Genomic DNA, 24,067 nt, shown 5'->3' with positions numbered 1-24,067 from the left:
TCACAGTCTCCAGTGGCCGACTGGCGATCCTGATCTCTTGTTCCTTTGCCCGGCTATTTATCATTATCTTCATCTTCTGCATATTAATATTCAACCCCACTCTTAGACTCTCTCTGTTAAAGTCTCCAATCCTTTGCTGTAACTCGTCTGCATTGTTGTTGAATAGAACAATGTCATCGGCAAACCGAAGGTTGCTGAGATATTTGCCGTCGATCTTTACTCCTCAGCCTTCCCAGTTTAATAGCTTGAATTCTTCTAAGCACGCAGTGAATAGCTTTGGAGAAATTGTGTCTCCCTGTCTGACCCCTTTCTCTATAGGTATCTCCCTGCTTTTCTAGTGTAGAATTAAGGTAGCTGTAGAACCCCTGTAGATATTCTTACGCGAAGGACGATTCAGTAAGACGAGAAACTATTTACAGATTATATTTACAACAACGAATGCAGCGCTGACCGGTTAGATTCACAGCGCGAACCCAGTTCGTTCTTCCTGCTCTTTTCTGGAGTGATGGCGCCTCGTTCAAACAAACAAATACCACACGCATGTAGCAATATTTTCCAAGCTTTTTACGTAAGCGTTCTGTACTCCTTGATTACGTAGTGCCTCTACGAATGCTGGTATCTCTACTGAATCAAATGCCTTTTCGTAATCTATATAAGCCACATAGAGAGGCTTATTGTAATCTGCAGATTTCGCGATAACCTGATTGATGACATGGATGTGATCCATTGTAAAGTATCTCTTCCTGAAGCCAGCCTGTTCCCTTGGTTGACAAAATCCAGTGGTGCCCTTATTCTATTGGAGATTATTTTGGTAAATATTTTATATAATACTGGGAGCAAGCTAATGGTCCCATAATTTTTCAATTCTTTAACGTCTCCTTTTTTGTGGATTAGTATAATGTCTGCATTCTTTCTGTTGCATCCGTATACGTGTCTCCGCGGAAGAAAGTAGCAATGGACTTGTTTCTCCAGCAGCTTTGTGACCGTTGCCCAGCGCCCCGAATTATCTGCGGGGACTTCAACGCCCATCACTCTGTCTGGGGTGACAGGAACACAGATTCCCGCGGACGCAAACTTGTAGAAGTTATCGACAGTTTGGACCTGTGCGTGGCCAATGACGGAAGTCCCACTTTCTTCCGGCCTCCAGCCTCAGCCACATCTATAGACCTAACCTTGCATTCAACTGACGTCCGGGTGAAGTGGTCAACTGCACCTGACCGCATGGGAAGTGATCACAATCCAATTTTAGTGTTTACTGCCGACTTCCATATGCGCGGCTCTAAAATTAGCCATGTTGTTAATTGGGACAAATACAGGGAGCAACTTGCATGTGTTTCTGGTGATGTGATAGACAAAATGATTTCTGGTAAGATGGCTGCTACCACAGCGGTCAAGTTGCCTAATCATTTTCCGACTCCGGATTTAAAAGTCAGGAACCTTTGCGCAGCACGCAGAAGGGCGGAGCGACAACTGATGCGGAAGAAGGACGACAGGTCCTTGAAGACGACCTTCAATAGGCTTAACTCTGCCATTCGACGACATACGCACAAGCTCTGTAGGTCGTAGTGGGCGTCCTTCTGCGCTAGCTTGACGGTTTTCTCACCGATGACGAGGATTAGGCGAGTCATTGGCAGTCTTGCTGGTGATTCTCGTCCTAGTAAACCTTTCGAAGCGCTTGCACTGCGCAAGCAGGAACCTCTCGTGTGCTTGGCAGTGGAATCTGCAGATGCATTTGTAAGTGCAAGTTCAGGAGTTCATCCCTGCGCTCTGCCTGCAACATCTATGTCTGTGATGGACGCCCCGTTTACACTTCGAGAGCTACAGACAGCACTCAGCAGCCTGCGGCGTAGATGTGCACCAGGTCCTGACGGCATCACCAACCAGATGATGCAGAACCTACCTCTGGAACACCGGAAGATGCTCCTAAGCTATCTCAATCGAGTGTGGGAGACTGGCGACGTTCCACATTCATGGAAGGTGGCTTGTGTTGTCCCAGTGCTGAAGCCCGGCAAAGAAATGACAGACTTAGCCTCGTATCGTCCTGTATCACTGACGTCGTGCGTGGCTAAGCTCATGAAGAAGCTGGCAAGTAAGCGTTTATCTTGGTGGCTCGAAGATAGAAGGGCTCTGCCAACATGCATGACTGGATTCCGAACAGGTTTAAGCGCGCAAGATAGCGTCTTGGACTTGATAAGCCATATTGAACATCATAGAGCTTTCGGCCTTTCAACACTAGTTATTTTCCTCGACGTATCAAAGGCTTATGATAGCGTCTTTCAGAGCTCAATACTAAATAGTTTGCAGGCCATGGGCGTACAGGGCTATCTTCTGCGATTCATTCACTCACTTATCAGTGATCGTAAAATTCAATTGCGGTTAGGAAGTACCATAAGCACCGAAAGGGCGGTATCGCGAGGTGTACCTCAGGGAAGTGTTCTTTCCCCGACGCTGTTTAATGTTGTAATGGCTGGTCTTCCCGCTGAAGTGCAAAAACATTGCAGGCATGTCCATATGTCGATATACGCGGACGACATTTGTCTGTGGTTAACCGGATATCAACACAAGCGTTTAGCTCTGATAGCTCGACAGGCATTACTTTCAGTTCAAAATTACCTTCAAGGTGTTGGGTTGACTCTCTCGGTGGAAAAATCTGGCTTCATCATGTTTCCAGGTAGAGGAAGAAGGTATGCGCGGCTGAAGATAGAGCTTGATCAATCTTGCCTTCGACAATTGAAACACAAGCGCTTTTTGGGCGTCATTATTGACTACCGCCTACAGTGGCGACGAGCTGTGGACTCGGTTGTGACATCGATATCTTCGCGTCTCAATGTGATCCGTAGAGTTGCAAGTGAGCAATGGGGAAATCACCCTTCTTCAATGATCAGATTGCACGATGCACTAGTGACGAGTCGAATAATGTATCAGCTGCCTTTAATTTCCCCCTCGAAATCACAGCTGGAACGACTTGAGGTTCTGCACAGAAAGGGCCTAAGAAGGGCTCTTGGCGTTCCGCAGACTGCTCCTAACAATGCAGTACTTTACGAATCTCTATCGAGACCTCTTAGCCTAGTCGCTTCACAAAGGTTATTGATGCAAATTGGCCGCCTCAAACAGACGGCAGCCGGCCGAGCCCTTCTACAGCGCCTTCGAAAGAGATCTGAGTCCCGAGCGTACTTGGCACTAAATACTCTTGGTTACCTGGGTCTTGACACTAGAGGTCGAACTAAGAGGTTCAAACCACCTTGGTCATTCGCGAGCCTCGATTGTTCGTTGACAATTCCTCACGTACGCGCTAAACGGAGTTCTCCTCTGGCGACAACGCGTTCGCTGGCACTGGAACATCTCGAGACTGAATATGCACGTCATCTTCAAATCTTTACTGATGGCTCTGTGGACAAGGTCAAAGGATCTAGTGCAGCTGCTTTTCACATTCCCTCTTTGAAGTATGATTGGTCTGTTCGCTTCACTGCAGTCGTGTCCTCCACAACGGCCGAAAGCGTTGCCATTGAGGCAGCTCTGAAGAAACTACGGTTTTGTACGCCTCAACCTGTTGTCATCCTTACAGATTCAAAATCTGCCCTTCAAAGGTTACAGCACGGGTTCCCTACTGATGCCTTATGTCTTAGCTCCCTACGCTCGGTGCACAATCTCCATATCAAAGGCTTCTCCATACGTTTCCAATGGGTGCCCTCGCACATAGGTATCATAGGCAACGAGATGGCGGACAGCCTCGCCCATAGAGCGCTGTCCGGGAATCCATTGAGAAGAGTACCTCAAGAGGACAACAGACTCTTCAGAGAAGCGGTGTTGTGCCACTTCAGTTCTTTGAAACCAAGCCACCAGGAAACCAAGAAACCAAGCCACCTTACTGCTCCGCATTCGCACGGGCTCTGCTCGTACCCCTGCGTGGATGTATAACACTGGCCTGGCGTTATCACCATTATGTTCAACCTGTGGTGTGTGCGGTGACATAGAACATTACCTAATGTGCTGTGCTGTGTATAACGCGGAAAGGAGGGTGTTATTCGGGTCCCTCAAGAAGACAGGAGTTCCTGACAGTTCTCTTCAGGAGATTGTTTTCCCGCGCGGGAACCGGTTGTGTAGGAAGGAGGTCTCTCGCCTTCTTTTAAATTACCTACAGGACACGGATTTGGCCTCCACATGGTGAACTGAGGAGTGACCATCTGTAATTGTGAGGTCTGTGTCGGATTATGTGATTTATTTATTTTAAGTGTCGCTACGGTGGAGCAATTGCCGGCAGCAACTGCAAGGCTAATCCCACCAGTAGCCTACAACAACTCAACTATGCCAGGTTTCTTTTTTACTTATTTCAGGCTGCGTTCATTTTTTACGGCTTCTTCAGTCTTTCTCATGTTATAGTTTCGAATATCAGTTATTTTCGCCTTGTTGATCAGTTTTGACAGTTCCGCGAATTGCGTAACGCTGTGCGGCCGCCAGTCCCATACAACCGCGTTGAGCGCAGGACTCTGCGATTCTAGACGTACTGCGCCCACCGCGAAAGGTTAGAAAAACACCCACATAAGCAGAGCAGAGAAGTGGCTACGTGAGGCGGTTCGACCGATAACTGTAGAAGCGTCATTCAAAACAAGTAATAGTTCTCCACTTCCGGCAGCGTTTTCTCTACTTCCTTTTTAAATAAAAAGATGTTGATCCATAAATATTCTCATAAACAACGGTTAACTTTTTTATTATTCGCTTTTGCTTGCAGTTTGGTTGTTGCCTTGGCTCTCTCCCTTAGTAGATCGCTTAATTTCTCAACTCCTTGCGATTTTTGTTTCCAGTTGCCAATTTTGCACGAAAAGTGCTATGCAATTAGGGGAAAATAGACGAGGTAACGGGCGACAGTCATCTTGCTTATGGGTTTAAGGGTTATTGTAGGGTTTCATGATGGACGCTCTTTCACATTATTTTATTTCCCACCTTATCTCACCCATATCACGTATATATGGTTCCGGGCATCTGCCAGCGTCGCGGCGAGCCGTAACTCAAGGAAATAATGAAGCAAAGGGATAAGTTAAACGCAATTGGCGTTTTCTCCGGCCGCAACTCGTTCCATGAGAGTACAGACCAGCTGAGTAACAGCCGCATCCCTCTCCTGGTCCCAGGATCAGCCTGAACAAAGAAGGTTGGACTAACAAAAGCAACAGCTATGCGCGTGACGGTTGGATAGATGGTGACAACTGAACGCATCTCGAGTTAATCGCGCGGGTGCGATCTATGGGAAAACTGTCCTTCACATTACAAGAGATGCCGATAACTACCGCTATCTAAAAGGAGTGAAAAAGGCAGCATAATGCTGACCGATGAACAGCTGCCAAGACTCAACATTGATCTGGCGGCGCTTTAGGAATGTGTGAGGAGTGGTGGCGTGGGTGGGGAGGGGGGCCCGGGCCCCCCCTGGGTACGTGCCTGGTGCACCTCATTAGTCACAGGCGTTATCTTATTACATATACATTGTACGCACTTGAATGGGACTGTTTTTGGAGCCCCTTTATAGTCACGTCACATTTACTCCTCGTAATTCATCACTACATTTCGAACTCATTAACACTAACCTGGCGCTCTTTGGACATAAAACACCAAATATATCATCATCGTCGGAAGGCTGCTCAATTAAAGTACGTTAAATTATTAGGCAGGTTGGCAGATTACACTTCTGAAATAGCAAATGAAAATCCTATACTGAAAGCACGAAGCTTGGTGTGCCAGAAAACGACATAAGGACCAAAAATGGATGTCGACATCACCTTCAAATCCAGAAGCTGCTCCATATGGCGTCATAAATTACAAAAATATATATCGTCGAGGCTTGTCAGTCGTCGAATATCAAAGACAAAAAGTTGCGCGGTCGGCCCTCGAAAGGAAGTGATAACTCAACCTGGCAACTTCTGTAGATTTTTCCAGTGCGAAAACGCGAAATCCTCGAAAATTCGTGACGCCACACAGTCGCGTCACTGCTACGTGTCGAAGTTTGGGCTCGAAAGTACGATAAATTCGGCCTTCATTTTACTGCTTAATACGTCGCCTCTTATCTGCCGGACAAAGAGTACAGCCTGATATCATTGTCTCCCTTTAGTGTCTCTCTTAGAGCTTGACAGTGCCGAAAACGAGAAGAGCCCACACTTGCGATAAGCGCAGCACCTGCGATAACTGCCGAGTGTCCAAGTAGGAGAAGTGTCCTTGTTTGAAGCAACACTGATAGAAAGGCGGCGCAAGTGTGATATAGCCCATAGAAGAGTGGGTTTTAAGTTTAGGCCGTTTAGAGGGATTATCTGCGCCTGCATGGCGGAGAAGCATGACCTTGTTGCGCAGCAATCGAAACGCCCCTACCTGCAGGCGGGAACGGTTCGATTGCTGCCTTGCATTGATAGTATCGCTGCAACTAGGACTTCATGTATTTGCTAGTTCGTTGCCAATCGCGGTTCTACATCAAGCATCCTACTAAAAGGCGTTGCGGGGGTAAGCGGCCAAATGCACAGAGACAATGGTTATCACTTTTCCCTCACACGTTGCACGTGAGGCCTCTGCGAGAAGTATCAGACCAAGCGCCCGGGCGGTTAGCCGGAAAGTTGTAGTATAGTGTGCCGGCCTTTAGCTGTCATAGTCGATGTACACACGTGGCTGACAGGGGTCTTCATCGATCAATGCACAGCTCTGTATGGCAGAGTTCTCATATCCTTCTAGTGATTCCGTTGGAAAGCACTTACGCGCTCCTGCATGGTGAGAAACGTGTGCGCTTCAAAATGGTGCACGCCATTGCAACTATAGAGAAACGCCTGAGTTCCGTCTCGCTGGCGCTCCACATGAGTTGCTCGGAGCGTGCAGGATGTGGTGAGAACACTCGCCGAGTTTTTCATCGACACAAACAACCCTGTCATTTGAAACACGCGCGCTGGCTACAATATCGTATAGTGAGAGTCAGTAACCGAAAGATGGTGATGTCTCAAGAGGGGTTTGAGCCTTCTCAAGCACAGAAGCCGCCCCATGTCAGTGCAAAGTTAGCGCGTGGCGTGGTGTGACGATTGACACGCGGTTTCGTATGTGTCTGTGACATTCGTCGGAAGCGTGGAGGAACTAAAGTACTAATCGAGGAAAGGCGCGCACTGCGCTACCGCAGAAACCTGCGCGGCCATCCGATGGTGGTTATTCTTGCAAATTTCAACCTCGCGGAGCTTTGTGACGGCCTTCAGCCACAGGTGCTTTGACGCATGTGAACAGTGCTTTGGCGTCAGGACGCTGTGGCGACCACACCAGCTCGGACAACGTTATGAGCAGGCGCTCGCCCCCACACTTCCCTGGATCTGCTGCATTGACTCCTTCCGCGTCCACTAATTGGCTACCGATTACACAAGTGCTAGGTAGCACGTAAGGCACACCACTTTACATGACATATAGCAACCACATTTCAAAGCAATTAACCAAGCCTTATATAGCCTCTCCGCTGGCCTTTGTGCCATATAGGCGTTCATCAGACAGACGCTTCTGCACCCCTCGAAGCAGCATCCTGTTCGCCGCTTGCAGGGCAGCGTATGCGTCTCACGTCCCGACCGTGCCGTCGTTCGCCCGTATCGGGCCGAGCTGCGAGGTCACCTATTCATGGCGCTGCTCCAACTTCCATGGCCTGTTTGAGCATATATATCGCCGTGTTACACGTGCAGACCCAACAACCATACAAATGAGTTATACGGAAATCTGCATGGTAGAGGCGATTCATGAACGGAAAAGGCGGCCAGCTACCTGATTAAAGCGCGAATTATTGTTACCCCTTGCTTCCTCGCAACGGAAACATGGTACTTGAAGGGGGAAAAAAATAAGCGTCTTTGTCGGAGGGTCATACCTAGGACCTACAGCAGGCGGTTGTCGCCGCGGGTTCGATCCCAGAACCACCCGAAAAAGGTGCAGCCGAATGATCGTACGGGTGTATTCGGCAGGGTGTATTCATTCAGTACATCCCATTAATATGGCTTTGCCATATTAATGGGATGTTAATGGGATCCATAATATGGCTTTGCCGTCAGGGTCAGCTCAAAAGAAGGGCGAGAGGGGACGACTGACCTGCCAAATATTCCTGCTGCACCCCCCATCACCCCCCTTTCCACCACGTAGTGCCAAGTGATGGAATGCCCTTGCGCACACCCAACAAAAATGTATAGTCCTGTTCCCAGTGATCGGGATGACATCCTTTCGACAAATGCCGCTAGGATATGGATACCCATGGGATGTGCTGAATTCGTCTAGCGGCCGTCGCTCACACGATCGTTTTTCCGCACTTTCCGCACGGACATCCACTGCATGTGCGGGAGGGACATCGTGGGGAGATGCTGCGTACTGTGCACGGACGTATCAGCGCCTTTTAAACTGCGTTTGCTATAAATGAACATTACATTCGCAGCAGATGCAATGTTCGAACAGAACGCCCACGCAGCAAGATCGCATGTGTGCACGCGATGCACGAGGAATTGCAGTGTAATCCACTTTCTTCTAGGCCTTCACTCAGGCACAAGTGGCATGTTCAACTAACTAGAGTTGTAAAAGTAAATTACCTCAGAAAATATGCATAGTATGATGTGCAGATGTGCTGCAGATATTATAGCTTCGGATTATAATTTAAAATAATATAAATACTATAATATAAAAATAATATAAAATGATATAAGAGACACACCGAACTAGCAGCGTTCGGTGTGTCTTTTTTCATGTTCCTGTCCGTGTCCTTTTTTACGCGCTAGTGCAATGTCCCCTTATACGAATAACCACCAACTAGCCCAGCTTTCTGCCTTAAATAAATTATAATTTGAACATATGAGAAAACATAACTAGCTGTTATAGGGAAACCGAAAAATAAAGCCTCTGGGAGGACAAATATTCATGTTTTTCCCCCAAAAAAGGACCAGATGCAATATTTTTCGGACGTCCCTGGAAGGATATCTGAAATTGGACGTCCGGCGGATGTCCTGTTTGTCTCCGAAACGGTAAATGGATATTGGGACATGATTTGGATGTCCCACAGATGAAGTGTTTTCACTGGATTTTGAGGATTTATTAGATTTATTGAGTACGGGTATAACTTCTTGCAGAAAATGAAACGCATTTAAAGAAATGCATGTCAAAGAATGACAATGATGGCACAAAGGGACTTTACACCCACAGGATATGTACTAGAATCTTCTAGTACACTCTAAAGGTTGAGACACTTAAATACAAATCTGAAGTTTAATACACCCTTTCGTATCACTCATAGAAGGAAGTAATAAACCATAAATTGTGTTAGTTATGCATACATGGCAAGCTCCTCAAAATGAACAAAATTTACAACTGCATAAACTGAGGTAATAAATCTGCTAAAAGTACTAAACGATCCATCCTCAGCTGTTGTACAGGCGCCCTAGATAGTAAACGGTGCGTGCGAGCGGTGGCCGAACTGCATCTCGGGGCACCATAGAGAAAATGCTGAAAGGCGATTCAACCATCAGTAGTTGATCATAGAAGTCTTCCTGAGCGAGCTGCGGGTGACAGTGGGATGGCATCAATGCGCACGGCACTCTAACACGCCACCCCTCGCGTGAGGGGAATAGGAGAAACGTCATTTTTACGCATGACGCGTGTACCTTGCGACTCATTTCTGCGGTTTTGCGTGCCAAAATTATGATCTGATTATATATTGATCTAATCATGCATTTATATGAAGCAAGCCGTAGTGGGAAATAAGTGTCCATGGTGTACGTAATAGTTATACACTATCGGACATCTGTGTTCAAAGTCCTCTTTTAAAATCCGATCGTAGGACAATTTTATTTACTTATCCGGAACATCACGGCGACCAGTGACCTCACAGGCTCATACCCATCGGCCCACGGGAAAGGCTAGAAACATACCTGATATTGAAAAATGATGGTAACTCACTAAGAAAGACATTAAAAATGTGGTAACGCGTACCACAGAGCGTGTGGGAGAAAAATCGTCGGTGGCCGTGCGATACGCTTTTGACCAGTACTTCGATCACCGACGGCGTAGGTGAAGCCGCGGCGGTGCGCGCTTATGTAAGCGCAGGCTTTTCAACAAGGGGGTGGGCGAAGCATCGCTTTCTCCAACAGTTAACGCTAGGGGAGCTTTTTTGCTAGCAGCAACCATTTATCGGGGGCTAGCTGGTCATGCCAAAAGTGTTTGCTTTTTCTACGCGCGTCGCTGCCCGAGCTTTTGTTCGTAAGGAAGAAGTAACTTTGTCAATTGTATTTTTACTACCTATTTTATTTTTTTTTCGTTTGAATAAAGCATGTTGACCGCACGCAGCGGGAGCAGACAGAGTCCATCGAGCTTAGCAGTCGCTGAAGCACAGCACCGCCACCACTGTGTAACTGGCGACGGTTTGACCATGGCGACCGTCGATTGTCGAGAAGGGTGATCGTTGCATGCCTCAAGAAAGCCCGGACAGTGACGCACGCCGCGTATGCAGAAAGCAAACGCTTCTGGGACCTATTAAATGGCAATGAAGTTTATTCCTCCTCCTCCTGGATAGAGCTGCGCCTGCCGCCAATAAGTGTCTGCTGCAAGCGCAAAAACTTCCCCTAGCGTCGACCGCTCAAAGTAATGTTTCTTCACTTGAGCCATCAATTAGTCGCACGGCCACCGCAGATTTCTTTTAAGCATGCTCTGTAGCACGCGCTGCCACCGGTAGAGCACGGAGATGCAGTTCGACCATTGCTCGCGTGCTCCGTATACTTTCTGGGGCACCTGTACAATAGGAAAATAACAGCAAGAACATACAAGAGAACGCTGTTGCACTTCCTCGCTCTGTTGATAAATCCCTCTTTAAAGCAAACACTTTCATTTGGAGCAAAGGTAGGAGGCATAATAAATTATTAATAGCTTCATTTTTCAACCTAGGTAATATTTGAAAAAAAGTAAATGAGAAATTGAATATTATTTGAATAACAAGAACTATTTCATTCGCACACAAAACTCCAAATCTACGCCCACTTATTTGGCTCGCACCTGCCAGACAAAAGTAAGTGAGCAAACTATACGAAGACAATGTCCAGTGTCCAAAGTGCTCACCTTCTATGTCTGCACTGAATGCCTGCCACCTACTCTGGACGTGCCCTCGGACAAAAGCTGTCCCCGAAAGCGCACTTAGTGGTGTGGAATTAAGAAGTGACCAACCTGGAAACTATCAACAATGCACCTTGGACAATACATTTCATAAGTTGCTTTTGCAATATCTGCACAAAACGAGCCTCCATGCCCACATGTAATTTTGTTGCCACATTATGCCACATGGCAATTCAGGCAAATAAAAGAGAAAAAAAAATTTTAACAGCACATAAACATTTTCTTAATTGTTTCTCGTGTGATAGCTAAAACAAACAACTCCTCATATACAAAGAAACTACCTCTAATGTGCCATATAAAGTTAATTGAAAAGATGGAATGCCTCATTACAGTTACGTTTTCAATTTTTGGGTGGATTTGCCACAAGGAAAAAAAATCAAAGAAAATCAAAGCTTGTGTAATTCTGCATTGTGCAAGAACTGTAGCAGCATTCATGCTATTTCTGTACCTACTACTCAACAGTAAAGTTGAAGTTGAATTACTAGCCAGACATTCGGTTCTTTATAGAAAATTCTCATCAAACTTTAGCTGAGTTTGTGAACACAAGTCTGTAAGATCTTTCTATACATGTCATACCAACCAAAATATTACTGCAGTTTATCTCATCTAAGCACACTGTGGATTTAAGCACACCCCAGGTTCGCAACATATATTTTCTGGGCACAGGGCATCTAGTAATAAAAGAAAGTGTGAGCACAGCTTTATTTGCTCTGAATCTAAGCATGCACTCTTTCGTTGGTCATCGTGAATGGAAAAAAATGGGTGCTTAGGTTTGAGCAAGCACAGTATGTAAAAAAAAACAATCTCAATCTCTACTTGCGACAGTTTATTTTTCCAATTATTGTTTGTTGTAGTCTGTAGTCTGGTGGACTACAACGCTCAGGCTAACACTAACATGCAAGTGCTATTTATGTGCATAAACAACAGACCTTACTTTTTTCAGAAGACATCTCGTATGCCAAATGCAATCATCATAAGGAGATTCATTTTTAATGGAATTATGCCATGGCAAAAGTTTACATGCTTTCAACCTCTTCAATGAAGGAGACAACACAAAGACTTCTGAAAAATTTCCAACTATCCATATTTTTCGTTCTCCAGCAGTAGATAAGGCAAATTTTATGAATTACAGGTTATGCCAAAATTTTTATACAATGCACTTTGTGTGCCAGTTAAGTATCTAGGGTAACAGGTGCATATATTCTGTCACGTGTGCACTAAGATATGAACTGTTCCAAAGGATACTTTATCCTTTCACTTGCATATTGTTGTTGAGACAATTTGAGATTTGAGACAGTTGAGAAAATATGTTACACCTGATTGCAACAAATGCCAGCTGGCCACTGTCAGTAATTTGCCTTTAATATTTTGTGGTAGGGTGTGCACATAAACAGCAAGTGCTAAAGCCTGTTTGCAAACCAACAACTTAACTCTTTGCCTAAGGAATATGACAGATTGGCAGAGCCCATCCTGCTTCCGTCTTCTCATTGTGGTCCTGTGAATAGCACTTCAACTAACCAACATACCCAACTCGATTTAAAAACTGGCCGCACCGTATCAAATGCCAGTTGCCTTTTACACTTTCACTATGCTCACCGAAGAACAGGGTCCATATTTCTTAAAAATTATTTTCGTTCTCCATTCATTATGCCCCTCACCACTATCTAGCATAATGCTAAACTGCTGTCACTGGGTTCAGCTACTGGGTGTGACGAATAAGAAATGAATATAATTGAAGGAAAAGAATCCTTACAAAATATAAGCCCTGCTGCCGATGTCAAGGAGCTTTATGCCTCAGAGGTCCACAAATATGCCAGCCATAATGAGTGCCACCATTGACAGTGTTGAGCAGCAAATATTACAGATTCCTTGAGCACCACAAGCATCACAACAGTGCTCACCAAACCATGTTTGGGATACAGTGCACTACAGTTGTTTTACCCTAAATAACCATACACAATTGTTAACCCTTTAGCCCCCAATTCCTAGCTGTATTTGTCATTAAAGGTTGCACCAATAACACCAATGACGAGTCACGCTAGTTCAGCCCGATACTGTGCGGCTCCCACTGCCAAAGACGAGTTACGGTCATTGGTTGGCTTCGGGTTCAATTTTCAACATTAGTGGGCGGTAGAAGCCCGGAATGAATATGCAATTAAATGTGAAGGATCAAGTAATATATTTTCAGAATCAGAATGATTGAAAAATTCATACCTACATAAAAAAATTCATGTAATTTGGAATGTTTTTTTGGGGCAATAATTTGAAGGTTAAAGAGTTAAGCTGCAAGTTATCCTGGGTACAAAAGGTGCCGCATCACAAATGTCCTGCAAGTGCTTTCTATCAACGGAGTGAAGAATAAAATGTGCCTTTTGCCACCTTCAAGGCTTTCCTTATTATTCCTAACAGAACAAATGATATGGCCGTCCACAAGTAGTGCTTTGCCGAAGTCACACATCGTGCTGCTCCTTTTAATTTCTCTTGCAGGCCACAAATCACCATATTTTCTCACATTGCTTTCTCCACAGCTTTGTTACCAGCTGCTCCTTTACTTCCGTTCCTTTGCTTTCTCTGTCACTCTGGCTTGTGTCATTGATGAGCTGGCCAGTGAATACTTATGGTCCTCAATGTGAGCCAGCTATATTCAAAGCATTCAAAGACTTTTTTGTTTGGAAATAGTTCAACAGTGCAGCAGTAGGAAGCGTACTGCATAACAAGGCCCTCGAATTTTGCCGTCTTGATGTGATTAAGTAGCATACATAGGTTTATTAGCCAGTTGCCTGCTCTTAAGTTCACCTATGTGAAACCTGCAGTTGAAAGGATGTTCCACATCTATCACCATGGCTGTGAGTGGCACTGGCTAACACTCCCAGGGCTAATCTTGTCCACATACACAAATACCCAAGAAAGTTGATGGAAGGACAGTTGCCACGGTAGCTTAATGACAAAGCACCGCATGTGTAATGCGGGAGATGTGGGTTCAGCACCCACCTACAAGTTTTTCGACCACTTTCACCTCCCTTTTCAATCAATAGCAGTTAATGTCCCTTATGCTTCTTCTGGCTTCATTGTCTGGTTGCTTCATATGGTTGTAACAAAAACTCGAGCACCTCGGTTCTTGCAAAAACACACACCAAAACTTTCTTGGTCTACTGCAACAACCCAGGCAATTCTTCCCAAATCATCCAGACTTCTTTGTAAAGTTTTCCAATCACATTATAATAAAGATAATATGAGCTAAAGAAAGGCTTTCTTCAAAGAAGGCATGCCACATGAACAAAAACTCTAGTAGCCTACTTACTGCTACTATCAATGGCAGAATATGAGACCAGTTCTAGAATATTGCATTTGCAGTAGTACCTTACAGGGACCTATAGTACTTGTTACAATAAAAGCCAACAATGTCCAATACAACATACAGAATAGCACTATTATGCTTTACCCAATTACTGATCAACATATCTGCACACAGATGCAGATTCAATCAATGACACGGCATATCTGACCAGTACAATAGGAGTTGTTTATTTTATCACTGACATCGCAAGTCAATCTATATTTTTGTTGAATAAAATCATCACATGGCAATTATTCATCAATAGTCAGATGAGAGGTTCCACAATGATCGCAACTTCTGTATGAGTACATTACACCGAAAAAAATTGCAGTAAATGATTTTTTTGTAAAAATGTACAGGCAACCCTTATAAATATACATTGAATAAATAGTATTAAAAACGTGGCAGAATAATCTGCTCAGACTAGTGTTATGGTTGTGCTTGCATTGTCCATTAAAAGAATTGCAAACAGAAAACAAGGCATCTCACAATATATACAGCCCACAAACTACAGTGGCATGGCAGCTGCAACCGAAGCAGCCTCGTAATGATTCATACCAACAATGACACAAGAGCATCAAGAAACTTACCCCGGTCCTGTTTGTAAACTAAAACAGCCGGCGAAAAAAAAAAGTCAGCATGATATGTACAATGGGTCATTGAGCTAGCTCGCTCAAACGCACGACCAAAAAAGTTCTTTGGCGAGTCTTCAGACAGTGGAGGGATGCCAACAACTAGTGTGTAAGCAGGGTCGCTTGAATAGTCAGCTGCTAGTACAAGGGGGAGGCTGGCAAAACGACGGCTCTTGGTGTTGGCCACATATGCCTGCAATGCACACCTGGCCAACTGAAAAAGCCCGCTTGGCCATCCAAAGAGCCGACTGTATTGGGCACCCTCCTGCACAGTGCCATACAGAAAGGGCCCAGCACAAATGATACTGCCCAGATCCATAAAAGAGTGTACCTGTTGCGTGGTGGCTATCAAGCGCTCTTTTGCCAGCTGGATGCCATTACGCAACAGCTCTGTGTTCGACCACGAAAGTGCATCTAGTGTGTTAAAGAAGTTGGTTGTCACATCATCCACAGGAGACTCAAGCAGAGCCATAAGCCCATATGCAGCATCAGAGGCAAAGAAGTGGTCCCGATAGCCACATTTTCCAGTGAAGCAGGCGAAAAGTAGGTTGTCAAGCCCATACTTCTCGGCCATGTCGCACATCCACTCTTTCACATTGTTCCTGAGGTTGATGTCCATTGAAGCATACTGCTGCTTGCACTGTAGAAGTGGTAGGCCAAGTTCTGCAAGGAACTCCTGTAGTTTGCGGTAGCCTTTTTGAGTCCACAACTTAAATTTGCAAAAAATATTTGGGGTGTTTCGCAAGCTCTCCATGAGGGACCAATGTGTGTACAAAGGAAGATGCAGCTCCTGGTCAAATGATATTTGGACTGCCAAGGGATCTAGTGCAGCAGTTCTTCTTTGGATTTGACGGGAAACATGTGCCTGGAGGTCCCCAGCCTCTAGCACATACCTGCAAATTAAGAAGAGGTGGGGTGGGGGTAGAAAATGAGCAAGTAAACTGAAAATGGAAAAGTAAAATAAGCAGTGTATTGTGTTCTTTATGAGCAACTGGCTTTTTAGTGTTGGTTGAAACCAGTTGGACAAGACTGTGCAAATAGTTTCAACAAGCACCAGTAGTGATAATGCAACAGTTCACAGGTCTTTAATTCCTTGTTTGCAGGCTTATTAAATTAACAGCAATAATAATAATAATAATAAACGTTTCAGCTTTACATCTAATGAAGCTGCTTGAGAACCAACAAGCTAGCATGACCCTTAATGAGAGCAGCATTCCGGGCAAGTTGGTAATCCATTACCTAAATGATATTGCGCGACACAAAAAAACGACACGGACGTGTGTCGCTTGGTGCGCCGTCTTCTCTCACGTCCGTGTCGCGCAATATCGTTTAAGCATGACCCTCTAGTAAACGATAGTGGAAGGTGGCAATACCTCACTATCCGTACGGAGTACGTACCGATTGTGTTCAATTTTTCCGGAGATGTACTGCTCTGACTGCCCGATGATCGCCCACCAAAGAATTTCCGGCGTGTCTCGCGTCATCTTCCAACTCATTTCGAACATGGTAACAGCGGTTGCTTTACCGTGGTAGCTGAACTCGGTGTACTCAAACAAGAGCTGTTTGCGGCGTTCCTCCCATTCGCGTCGCTCTCTCCGTCGGTCGACGACTTCTTCTACGGACATGTCATCCTCGTCTTCATCTTCGTCCTCTTTGAAAAGGTCATCGTAGGCGGGCACACCTTCCTCTGGCAAAGGCGGCATTAGCAAACGGACTTGACTTGTGTTGTAGACGTTGTGGATGTGCACTGGTCGATTGCTATCGGCTATGTAGAAAACTACGTCGTCGTTTTCAGGCTTGCACTCATCTATTACGTCCCACGTCGCACCGCAATTCAGTAAGACGACGTTCTTAATTCCTTCACCGTGGTCGCGGTACGCTGCTGCCACGGCAGTTTTCTTCGACACAGGCACAAGCGTGTACAATGCATTGTCAGAGTGAAACAACTGCTGCAAAATTCGGCAAGCCGCTACAGCATCCACGTCCGCAGCAATAATAACCAAAACTCGGCTCTTGATCACCTCTAAGTAGAACTCGTTTTGAAGATTAGACACGTACATTGTTACAAGTTAAACGTGCACAAAACTATTTTAACGCACCTTTACACCACCGGCTCACCAGCTGACGACGACGTTAATAATTTCATAAAATGCAGTTAGAGAAAAGGCCAAATCCCTCTTGAAGTGGCTGTTTGAAATAGCGAACGGCTGCCGAGACGGCGCGACTCGTCGCCGCGCTCTTCGGTTTTGGCGGGAGACGCAACAGGCATGTGGCAAGGGAGGAGGTGAGGGCGAAAAACAACTTTTGCGCTCGCAGCGCCATTACGGGGGGTTTAGCAGTTAATCGGACGGGAAAAATTGCGGCGCTACGCGCAGCTAGCGTACGCGGGATTGCGCGCCGGCCGCGTAGCCTCCAGCCTCTCCAGCCACCCGGCGCGATTACGGCGACAGCAAGCGATTATCGTATTCTGCGCTGCTGTTTACGGGGCTTGAGCGCGCATAATTTTATAACATCATCGCATTTTAAATGTAGCAGCCGATGACCCATACCGAAAGTAACCTTTTTTTTTTCCTACAGCTATTTCCCTTCTGTGTTCCGTCTCTTTGCGCTGCTACTCGCCGTTCACGATGAACGACATTGCCAGCCAAAAAGTATTACTGAAGTATGTATATGGCCAGCCAGTGTAACTCTTTACGTACTCGACCTATGTCGGCATCAGTGGACTTAGTCTGTCATGCTGGGAAGCAGTATATAGCGCTAAATACACGCGGTTTTCCAGTGTTGCAAGCGTTATACCGTCAACGCACATGATTTACTACGCAAGTGCTAAGCGTCGATACAGGCAGGACACTCGCCGCCTTGAACTATCGCAGTACGCATCGTACGACCTGCAGTGGCGCCAGAGTATTTTGTACAACGTTGATTTTGTATGCGAACCGGGATTGTTGAGGCAAGAAATGAAACCAAAGAAAATAAAAAAAGGAGAGTTCACAGCTGCGTATTGCACACGACCTGAAAGCATCGAACATTTCTTTTAGAATATCGTAGACTTTCAATCCACGGGAAACGCGTTATGGAATTGGACCCCATCGCCCGCTGGGGCGATGGGGACCAATTCTTACGCCTTCAACCTTACGTTTCCTGTGCTATTCTCCGTAGAGGCGTCGGCACTATACGTTTGCGCTGCAGGAACGTATGCGTTACCTTATTTATTTTTCTCAGTGATACAAATATATTGTCATACTAGTTCTTTTATTAATATTTATTCTCATTAGTAGATAAACATAGTATTAACATCTCTTTAATATATTTCTTTAAATTTACAATAACATAGGTCAGGACATCAATCTTCTTCGTTATGATTATTTATTAACGTACTACTAATATCTCTATAATTTTACACGATTCTTTTTGATTTTGTTTCGCCAATGCCCCAAAGCGGGTTGGGCAATTTCACTAAGGAACAAAGAACCTGCGACCTCCACAAACGCACACAGGTTTTTGTTTTGTTTTTTCCATCGCTTGAAGCGATTACTTTTGATAGGTCTGGCTTCCACACTCTACGGAAAACAAAGGAGTAATTTCGTAAGACTATGCAATAAATTAAAATACTGTGTACATCACAGTATACAGTATATACTTCACAGCCACTAGAAAAACAAAGCTGAAAGGGAAAGAGAAGAAAATGGAAAATAGGGGCAGTGAGGTTATAGGGGTCGTGCGGTTTCAGCTGCACTAGCACGCGTTGAAGCTGGAGTAACAATTATCGAGTTATTTCCATCCTTCCGCATTTCAGTACCAGCGGCCGGATGCCCAATCCACAAGTACCGGAAGCTACGAATGGAGTGGCCAGAGTACTCAAACCAGGGCCCTGTACTTGCTTAAAATGGTTGAAAAGTTGATTTGTTATATCCGACATGTTTGTTGGCTTCGGACAGAAAGTCGAAATAAGTTTGGTGTGGAGCCAACGAACATTTATCTCAGTGAGACCAAAGTATATATATGATACAGGACATACGTCGTACATGAAACAAAATACTTTACCAAAAAGTACTGCAATGTGCGTGTGTGTCTTTGTGTGTTTAATTGCGCATTGCACACACGGACAGCATATTTTGTTTATATGGGATACTTCATAAGCCATTGCGGTGGCGCTGAGGTCATATCGTTCTGCTGTGGCCGCAGTTCTCCTCTCGGCTATTTTCCTGTAACCATGCTTGCATTCTCTGTTAGAGAAGGCAACTGACCATGGAGAATGAATGCTGCAAGAGGCTGCCGCATCTGATGGTATATGGACGAAGTGCAAGAACTGTTCTGTTTTCACATTTCAGTACGCGTTGAGATCAAAATTAACTGGTAGCCGGCCTACCCCGTCATTGATCGTGACGGACCAAATAGCATTGGAAAAGCTTTTATTGTGATGTGTATATATGTTGTACACTTGAACATTATGAAAGTTGCCATTAGTTGAACATGCTACAGCGTGGAACTGTGTCTTCTCTGTAGTTTAAAGATTAAGTTAGCTCCTCGGCGGCATATGGCAATAAATGGCTCTCTCGTCTCTCTCTCTCTTTCAGAATACTCATGAAGTTGGAACCGAGCCTGCAGAAAGCTGGGGCCATCTCTACGGGAATTAGCGTTCTTCAAGCGCAGTGGACAGTCACCGTGTGCTATACTCATCGCCGTGTTGTGTGCTGTATATAATGTTGAGAGGGCGCTCTTTCAACGCCTGCTTTTTATGTCTGCATTCACAGGGTCGGCGCGGTTCTTATGTAAAGGATGTGTACTATAAAGGATAGCGTTTCTTGCTTTTAAGCCCATGTTACTATCTCCAAAAGTTAATTATGTGTTCGCGGATGTAGGTGCAAACCATGCTCGTGGTCTTTGTTCTCGCCGCCGTCTTCTCTATATATGCATGATGGCCGCACTGTTTTTTCCTGCCAAAACCGTCGTTCTTTTTAAACAGGGGGGTGCCGCTATAGTTCTCCTAAGACCAGCTTTTCATGTTTCGCTGATGTTACTCAAAATTACATAATGGCACTGTCCTCTCCACTGCCTTGAGCTGAGTTGCCGAGATGGACGTTTTCTTTTTCTTTCTTCCTCGCTTGCGTTCCAATTTTCTTTGTTGCGTAACAACACTCCACAGATGTGCAACTTAGCCCTTCTAGTAATTCATTATATGCACGAATGTAAAGTTTTTCTCAGAGGCGATTGTATGAATCGACCGCCGAGTTTCATCTGTTCTCTAGCCTTTTGCGTTTACCTTGTACATGAGTATTATTTTGGAGAAGTGCTGTAAATAAGCTTTTAAAAGAACATTCAGGGTTTCCCACGTAGACGTCCAAGCATTAAAATAAAAGTTGTGCGTTAGTCAAACCAACGCAGTGGATTGTACGGTCTTGCGCGTAAGCACACAATTTTTGAGCCATTATTACACATATTTTTCTTATCCGCTTGCGCGACTAAAGTAGTATGCAAGAGCGACCGTATATATAGTGAGATTCTGAGTTATTCTGAACTCTTGATATTTCTTTAATTATCGCTTACGTGTAGAACTTAAAAAAAACTATAATTTCAACCAAACTTCCGAACATTTATTTAGGCTAATGACATAATCGATAAACAGCGGAAACTATTTCATATATCTTCTTTTTCACGCACCCGCAGTGAATTACATCTATCTCGTTCTATTTCTTTTAATATGCTTTTGATCGACTTGAACGAGACACACTGCATTTTTGTGAGTGTTATCTCCACTGCTGGATTAAGAGAATTCGCAATGGAGAGAGCCAAGGGGGCTGCATCCCAAGTCTCACCTCTGACTGAAGCGAAAGAGAGACCATTCCACTTATCTTGAATCGGTTTTTTTTTGTTTTTTTAAGAGAACTGCGTGCACAATTGACAAACGGAATGAGCATGGTTATGATTAGCTCAGAACAGGAATTACCGAAAGTATCTTTCTTTAATTAAAAGAAAAATGAATGAAGAACAACTTTTTCCCTGGCTTTCTATATACGATATACGCATACAGAGTGTCCCAACTATCATGCACCAAGATTTAAAAATATACGAATGCCACGTAGCTGGACAAAACCAAGGTAAAGTTGTTTGCCGTCGCTTGGAGATACTCAGATTATTTATTTTTTTCTTACATTCCGCCTAATTACATAATCAGTCTCAATTAAATAATCAACTTCTCAAATAATAATATTTGATTAGAAGTGTCGACGAGAAAATTGTAGAGCAACATGAAAAACTCCAGATACAGCTTTCTGTTGCTCAATACGTGCTTCATAAAAGCGTTTTTCCGAGCGTGAAAGAAGCCCGCGAATACACGCAAAATTGCCGCGCGACTGGCCGCTCGAGGCACTTCGCGAGGCACCTCCTAAGAACGAAAAGCTTTATGAATTTGGCCCCTGATGCCCAGTCGACAAAACTCTGCACTTTCCTGCTTTTGAGAGCTATTGCGAAGAAATAAGAGTTAGGAAGCATAGAAACTTCCAACACGTTCTAGTGCCGCTGAAAGATACAAACCTTTAGCTTGCCTTTGTTCCCCCTTTTTTGCCGATGCAAAAGATGGAAGGAGAGGAGCAGTCGAAACAATGAGTTGTAAAATACCGTGGAAGCGCGTTGCTGGCATGTTCTGTTCATGACAAATCGTTGCTGATTAGTTGAGTGTTCAATATTATACGCCTGTTTTTGATGGTCTCTTTCGGAGAGCGGCCATGCATAAATTTGAAAACGTTAACGCAATGCATATGTTTGCACAGCGTGGAACGCCTGCAGTTGGTGCCACGGTCACTACTTATCATTTTCAGATTGCGTGAAGCGTGCCAAGATGTTCTTTTCTTTTTTTCGGTAACTGGAGTATCTAAACTGTTGCTTCTCTAGGTCGTAGGAACAGATAGTCCCACCGTATACGCGTATAAGCGCCAGCAGTGCTCTGCGTTTACTATGCATATAGAGTATGTGGAAGCTGTATTGGCACCCTAAAAAATGTTTTTTTTTAATTGGACGACGCTTAAGCTTCGCAAGAGTGGAACGCGATAGCATTTAAATATCCTTGACTGCTTCTCACGCTTTCCGGCAACTGCAGATTATGTAACTGTAATGTTTACCGGGAAACGCTGGCGGCGAACGCTATGCCCGAAAGCGAGCTTCGTGGTAGAAACTCAGCCTCATGCGTGGGCCGATCCCGGAGGTTGTGTACAGCCGCGCCAAGAAATTGCATCATTTTCAGGTTTCTGTTATTGTTTCGCATTTTTAATATTTAGGTCTGAGAAGATTTAACATAAAAGCCATGCGCTGTCGGTGTTTTGTTTCGTGACATTTTTTTGTGGGCTGTGATTCTCAAAATTTCGAGAAATAACTTTGTCAAGAATGTAAGACAAGGTATGAGCAACTTTAGTGATAGAATGGTGTGACAATGTAACCCGCATATACAGCATGTCATATAGCTAGGCGTGGTATATACATATACCTGAATATACACGGAAATTTTCGCTCGCGGACAACTCCGCCGACACCGGATCTTTTGCGCCACATGCAGAGGCCTTAACGCTTTCGCGTTAAAACATGCAACGGTATACAGAACCGGTGGTTTGAATGTGACGCTTTTAAAATGGGGGTAACACTGTACCGCTTATTCTCTTTCGAGAGACTGTCCGACACGTGTCCTTGAAGAAGCGTCGAAGAGAACAGTGAGAAAAGGTTGGGGAATTCACGACCTTTTTATTGTTTGTTTCTTCTTTGGCGAAGTAAAAAAATGGTTGTCTGACGGCCCATGGAATCCAAAGGCTTCAAAAAATACTTGACGTGTCGAGAAGCAGGCCGACAAGGCCCGCTCCATCGGAAGCGCACGAGGACCAATTGAAAACTTAGCTGCATTTACTGCGTTCATACACTCAATGTTTCTTGGTGTTGCTTTCCTTGTTTACTTTTATCGCTGTCTTCCTCACTCGTCCTGATGGCAAAACAAGAGAAGGGAAGAAAACAAATGTTAGCGAAGTAACGTCCTGTGAGAGAACCCGCCATGTGACATGTGAATTGTCGCTGTTCTAAAAAAAAAAAAAAAAAAGCTGTGTCTGTCTTTCTTCTGCTCCATCTACACTTGAAAACTATGCTACCGAAATTAAAATGTATGTTCATTTGCTGCCCATACGTTTCTGCTCGTCTTATACTTGATCACTCAATCTGAGCGACGGACTTGCATAGCTATAAGACACTGAAATTGGTGAATTGTATCTGGACGAAGCTCGCCACATTTAAAAGTGCTTCGTCAATATGACTAAAGGGAACGTCGACTAAGTGCGTCAAAACGTATGCGCGGCTGCCTATCGCGTTGAGAGCCCGCGCATTCTCCAAAAGAAACAATGAACCGATCTACATTATTAGCGAGGGAGAAAAAAAAATAAAGAAAGGCTCGCTCAGGTAAGGGTATCCTTTATTCCGAATAGTCAGTGTATTGAAGAACGTCATGGCAAGAAGCCGGCCTCCGGTTCAACCATAATGGGTGGCTGATGGAAGCCTACGTTTGCAGGGCCGTTCATTATTTATTAAGGGAAGCGCCCCACTTTCACAGCATCTTGAGTTTGGCCAGGCGGCCTGCGGATATATATTTTATTGATAGATAACTGTGGCAACGCGTCGTATACACTCCACTCACTTGCTATAAAGTATAGAAGAAATGTTGACAATCTGCCGAACTGAATACTAAGGAGGTGATTTTCTTAAGCATATGAGTGTACGTTAAGGGCAATAAAGGGCAAGGAACTGTTGGACAGATGAGGGAGGTGGACTCTTCGGTGCATATACGACGGGTGACCCGCGTAAAACACGCTGAGACCGCCACTCTCCAAGACACTCGTTCCGCTTTGAGCCATGGAGTCAGTCGACGAGTTTTCGTACTACGCTCCGTAGAATAATAGCACATACATTATATCCAGATTGAGAGAAAATGCTTCCTAAC

At 44.7% G+C, this 24,067-nt stretch overlaps 3 protein-coding genes across 3 annotated transcripts in view; 1 reads left to right on the top strand and 2 right to left on the bottom strand.

The window, feature by feature from the left end:
* The window catches only part of LOC126545622 (uncharacterized), a 53,629-nt gene extending 30,374 nt beyond the window's left edge, over positions 1-23,255 (top strand). The window contains exon 6 of the mRNA XM_055077924.1: positions 19,677-23,255. Within this exon, the coding sequence (XP_054933899.1) occupies positions 19,677-19,687 (11 nt within the window). The 3' untranslated portion in view covers positions 19,688-23,255. The remainder of the gene's footprint in view (positions 1-19,676) is intronic.
* On the bottom strand, positions 14,633-17,359 carry Cdc45 (cell division cycle protein 45). Its single transcript, XM_050193540.3, has 2 exons — positions 16,498-17,359; positions 14,633-15,992 (listed from the first exon to the last, which is right to left on the bottom strand). Exons 1-2 carry the CDS (start codon positions 17,157-17,159, stop codon positions 15,020-15,022), a joined length of 1,635 nt encoding a protein of 544 aa, XP_050049497.1. The 5' UTR covers positions 17,160-17,359; the 3' UTR covers positions 14,633-15,019.
* The window catches only part of LOC126545615 (beta-alanine transporter-like), a 26,967-nt gene continuing 25,868 nt past the window's right edge, over positions 22,969-24,067 (bottom strand). The window contains exon 10 of the mRNA XM_072286606.1: positions 22,969-23,062. Coding sequence (XP_072142707.1) covers positions 22,996-23,062 — 67 coding nt within the window. The 3' untranslated portion in view covers positions 22,969-22,995. The remainder of the gene's footprint in view (positions 23,063-24,067) is intronic.

Source organism: Dermacentor andersoni, chromosome 1 (genome assembly GCF_023375885.2).
Source record: "Dermacentor andersoni chromosome 1, qqDerAnde1_hic_scaffold, whole genome shotgun sequence".
In the NCBI taxonomy this organism is placed as follows: domain Eukaryota; kingdom Metazoa; phylum Arthropoda; class Arachnida; order Ixodida; family Ixodidae; genus Dermacentor; species Dermacentor andersoni.
This window is presented reverse-complemented; position numbering and strand designations above follow the sequence as displayed.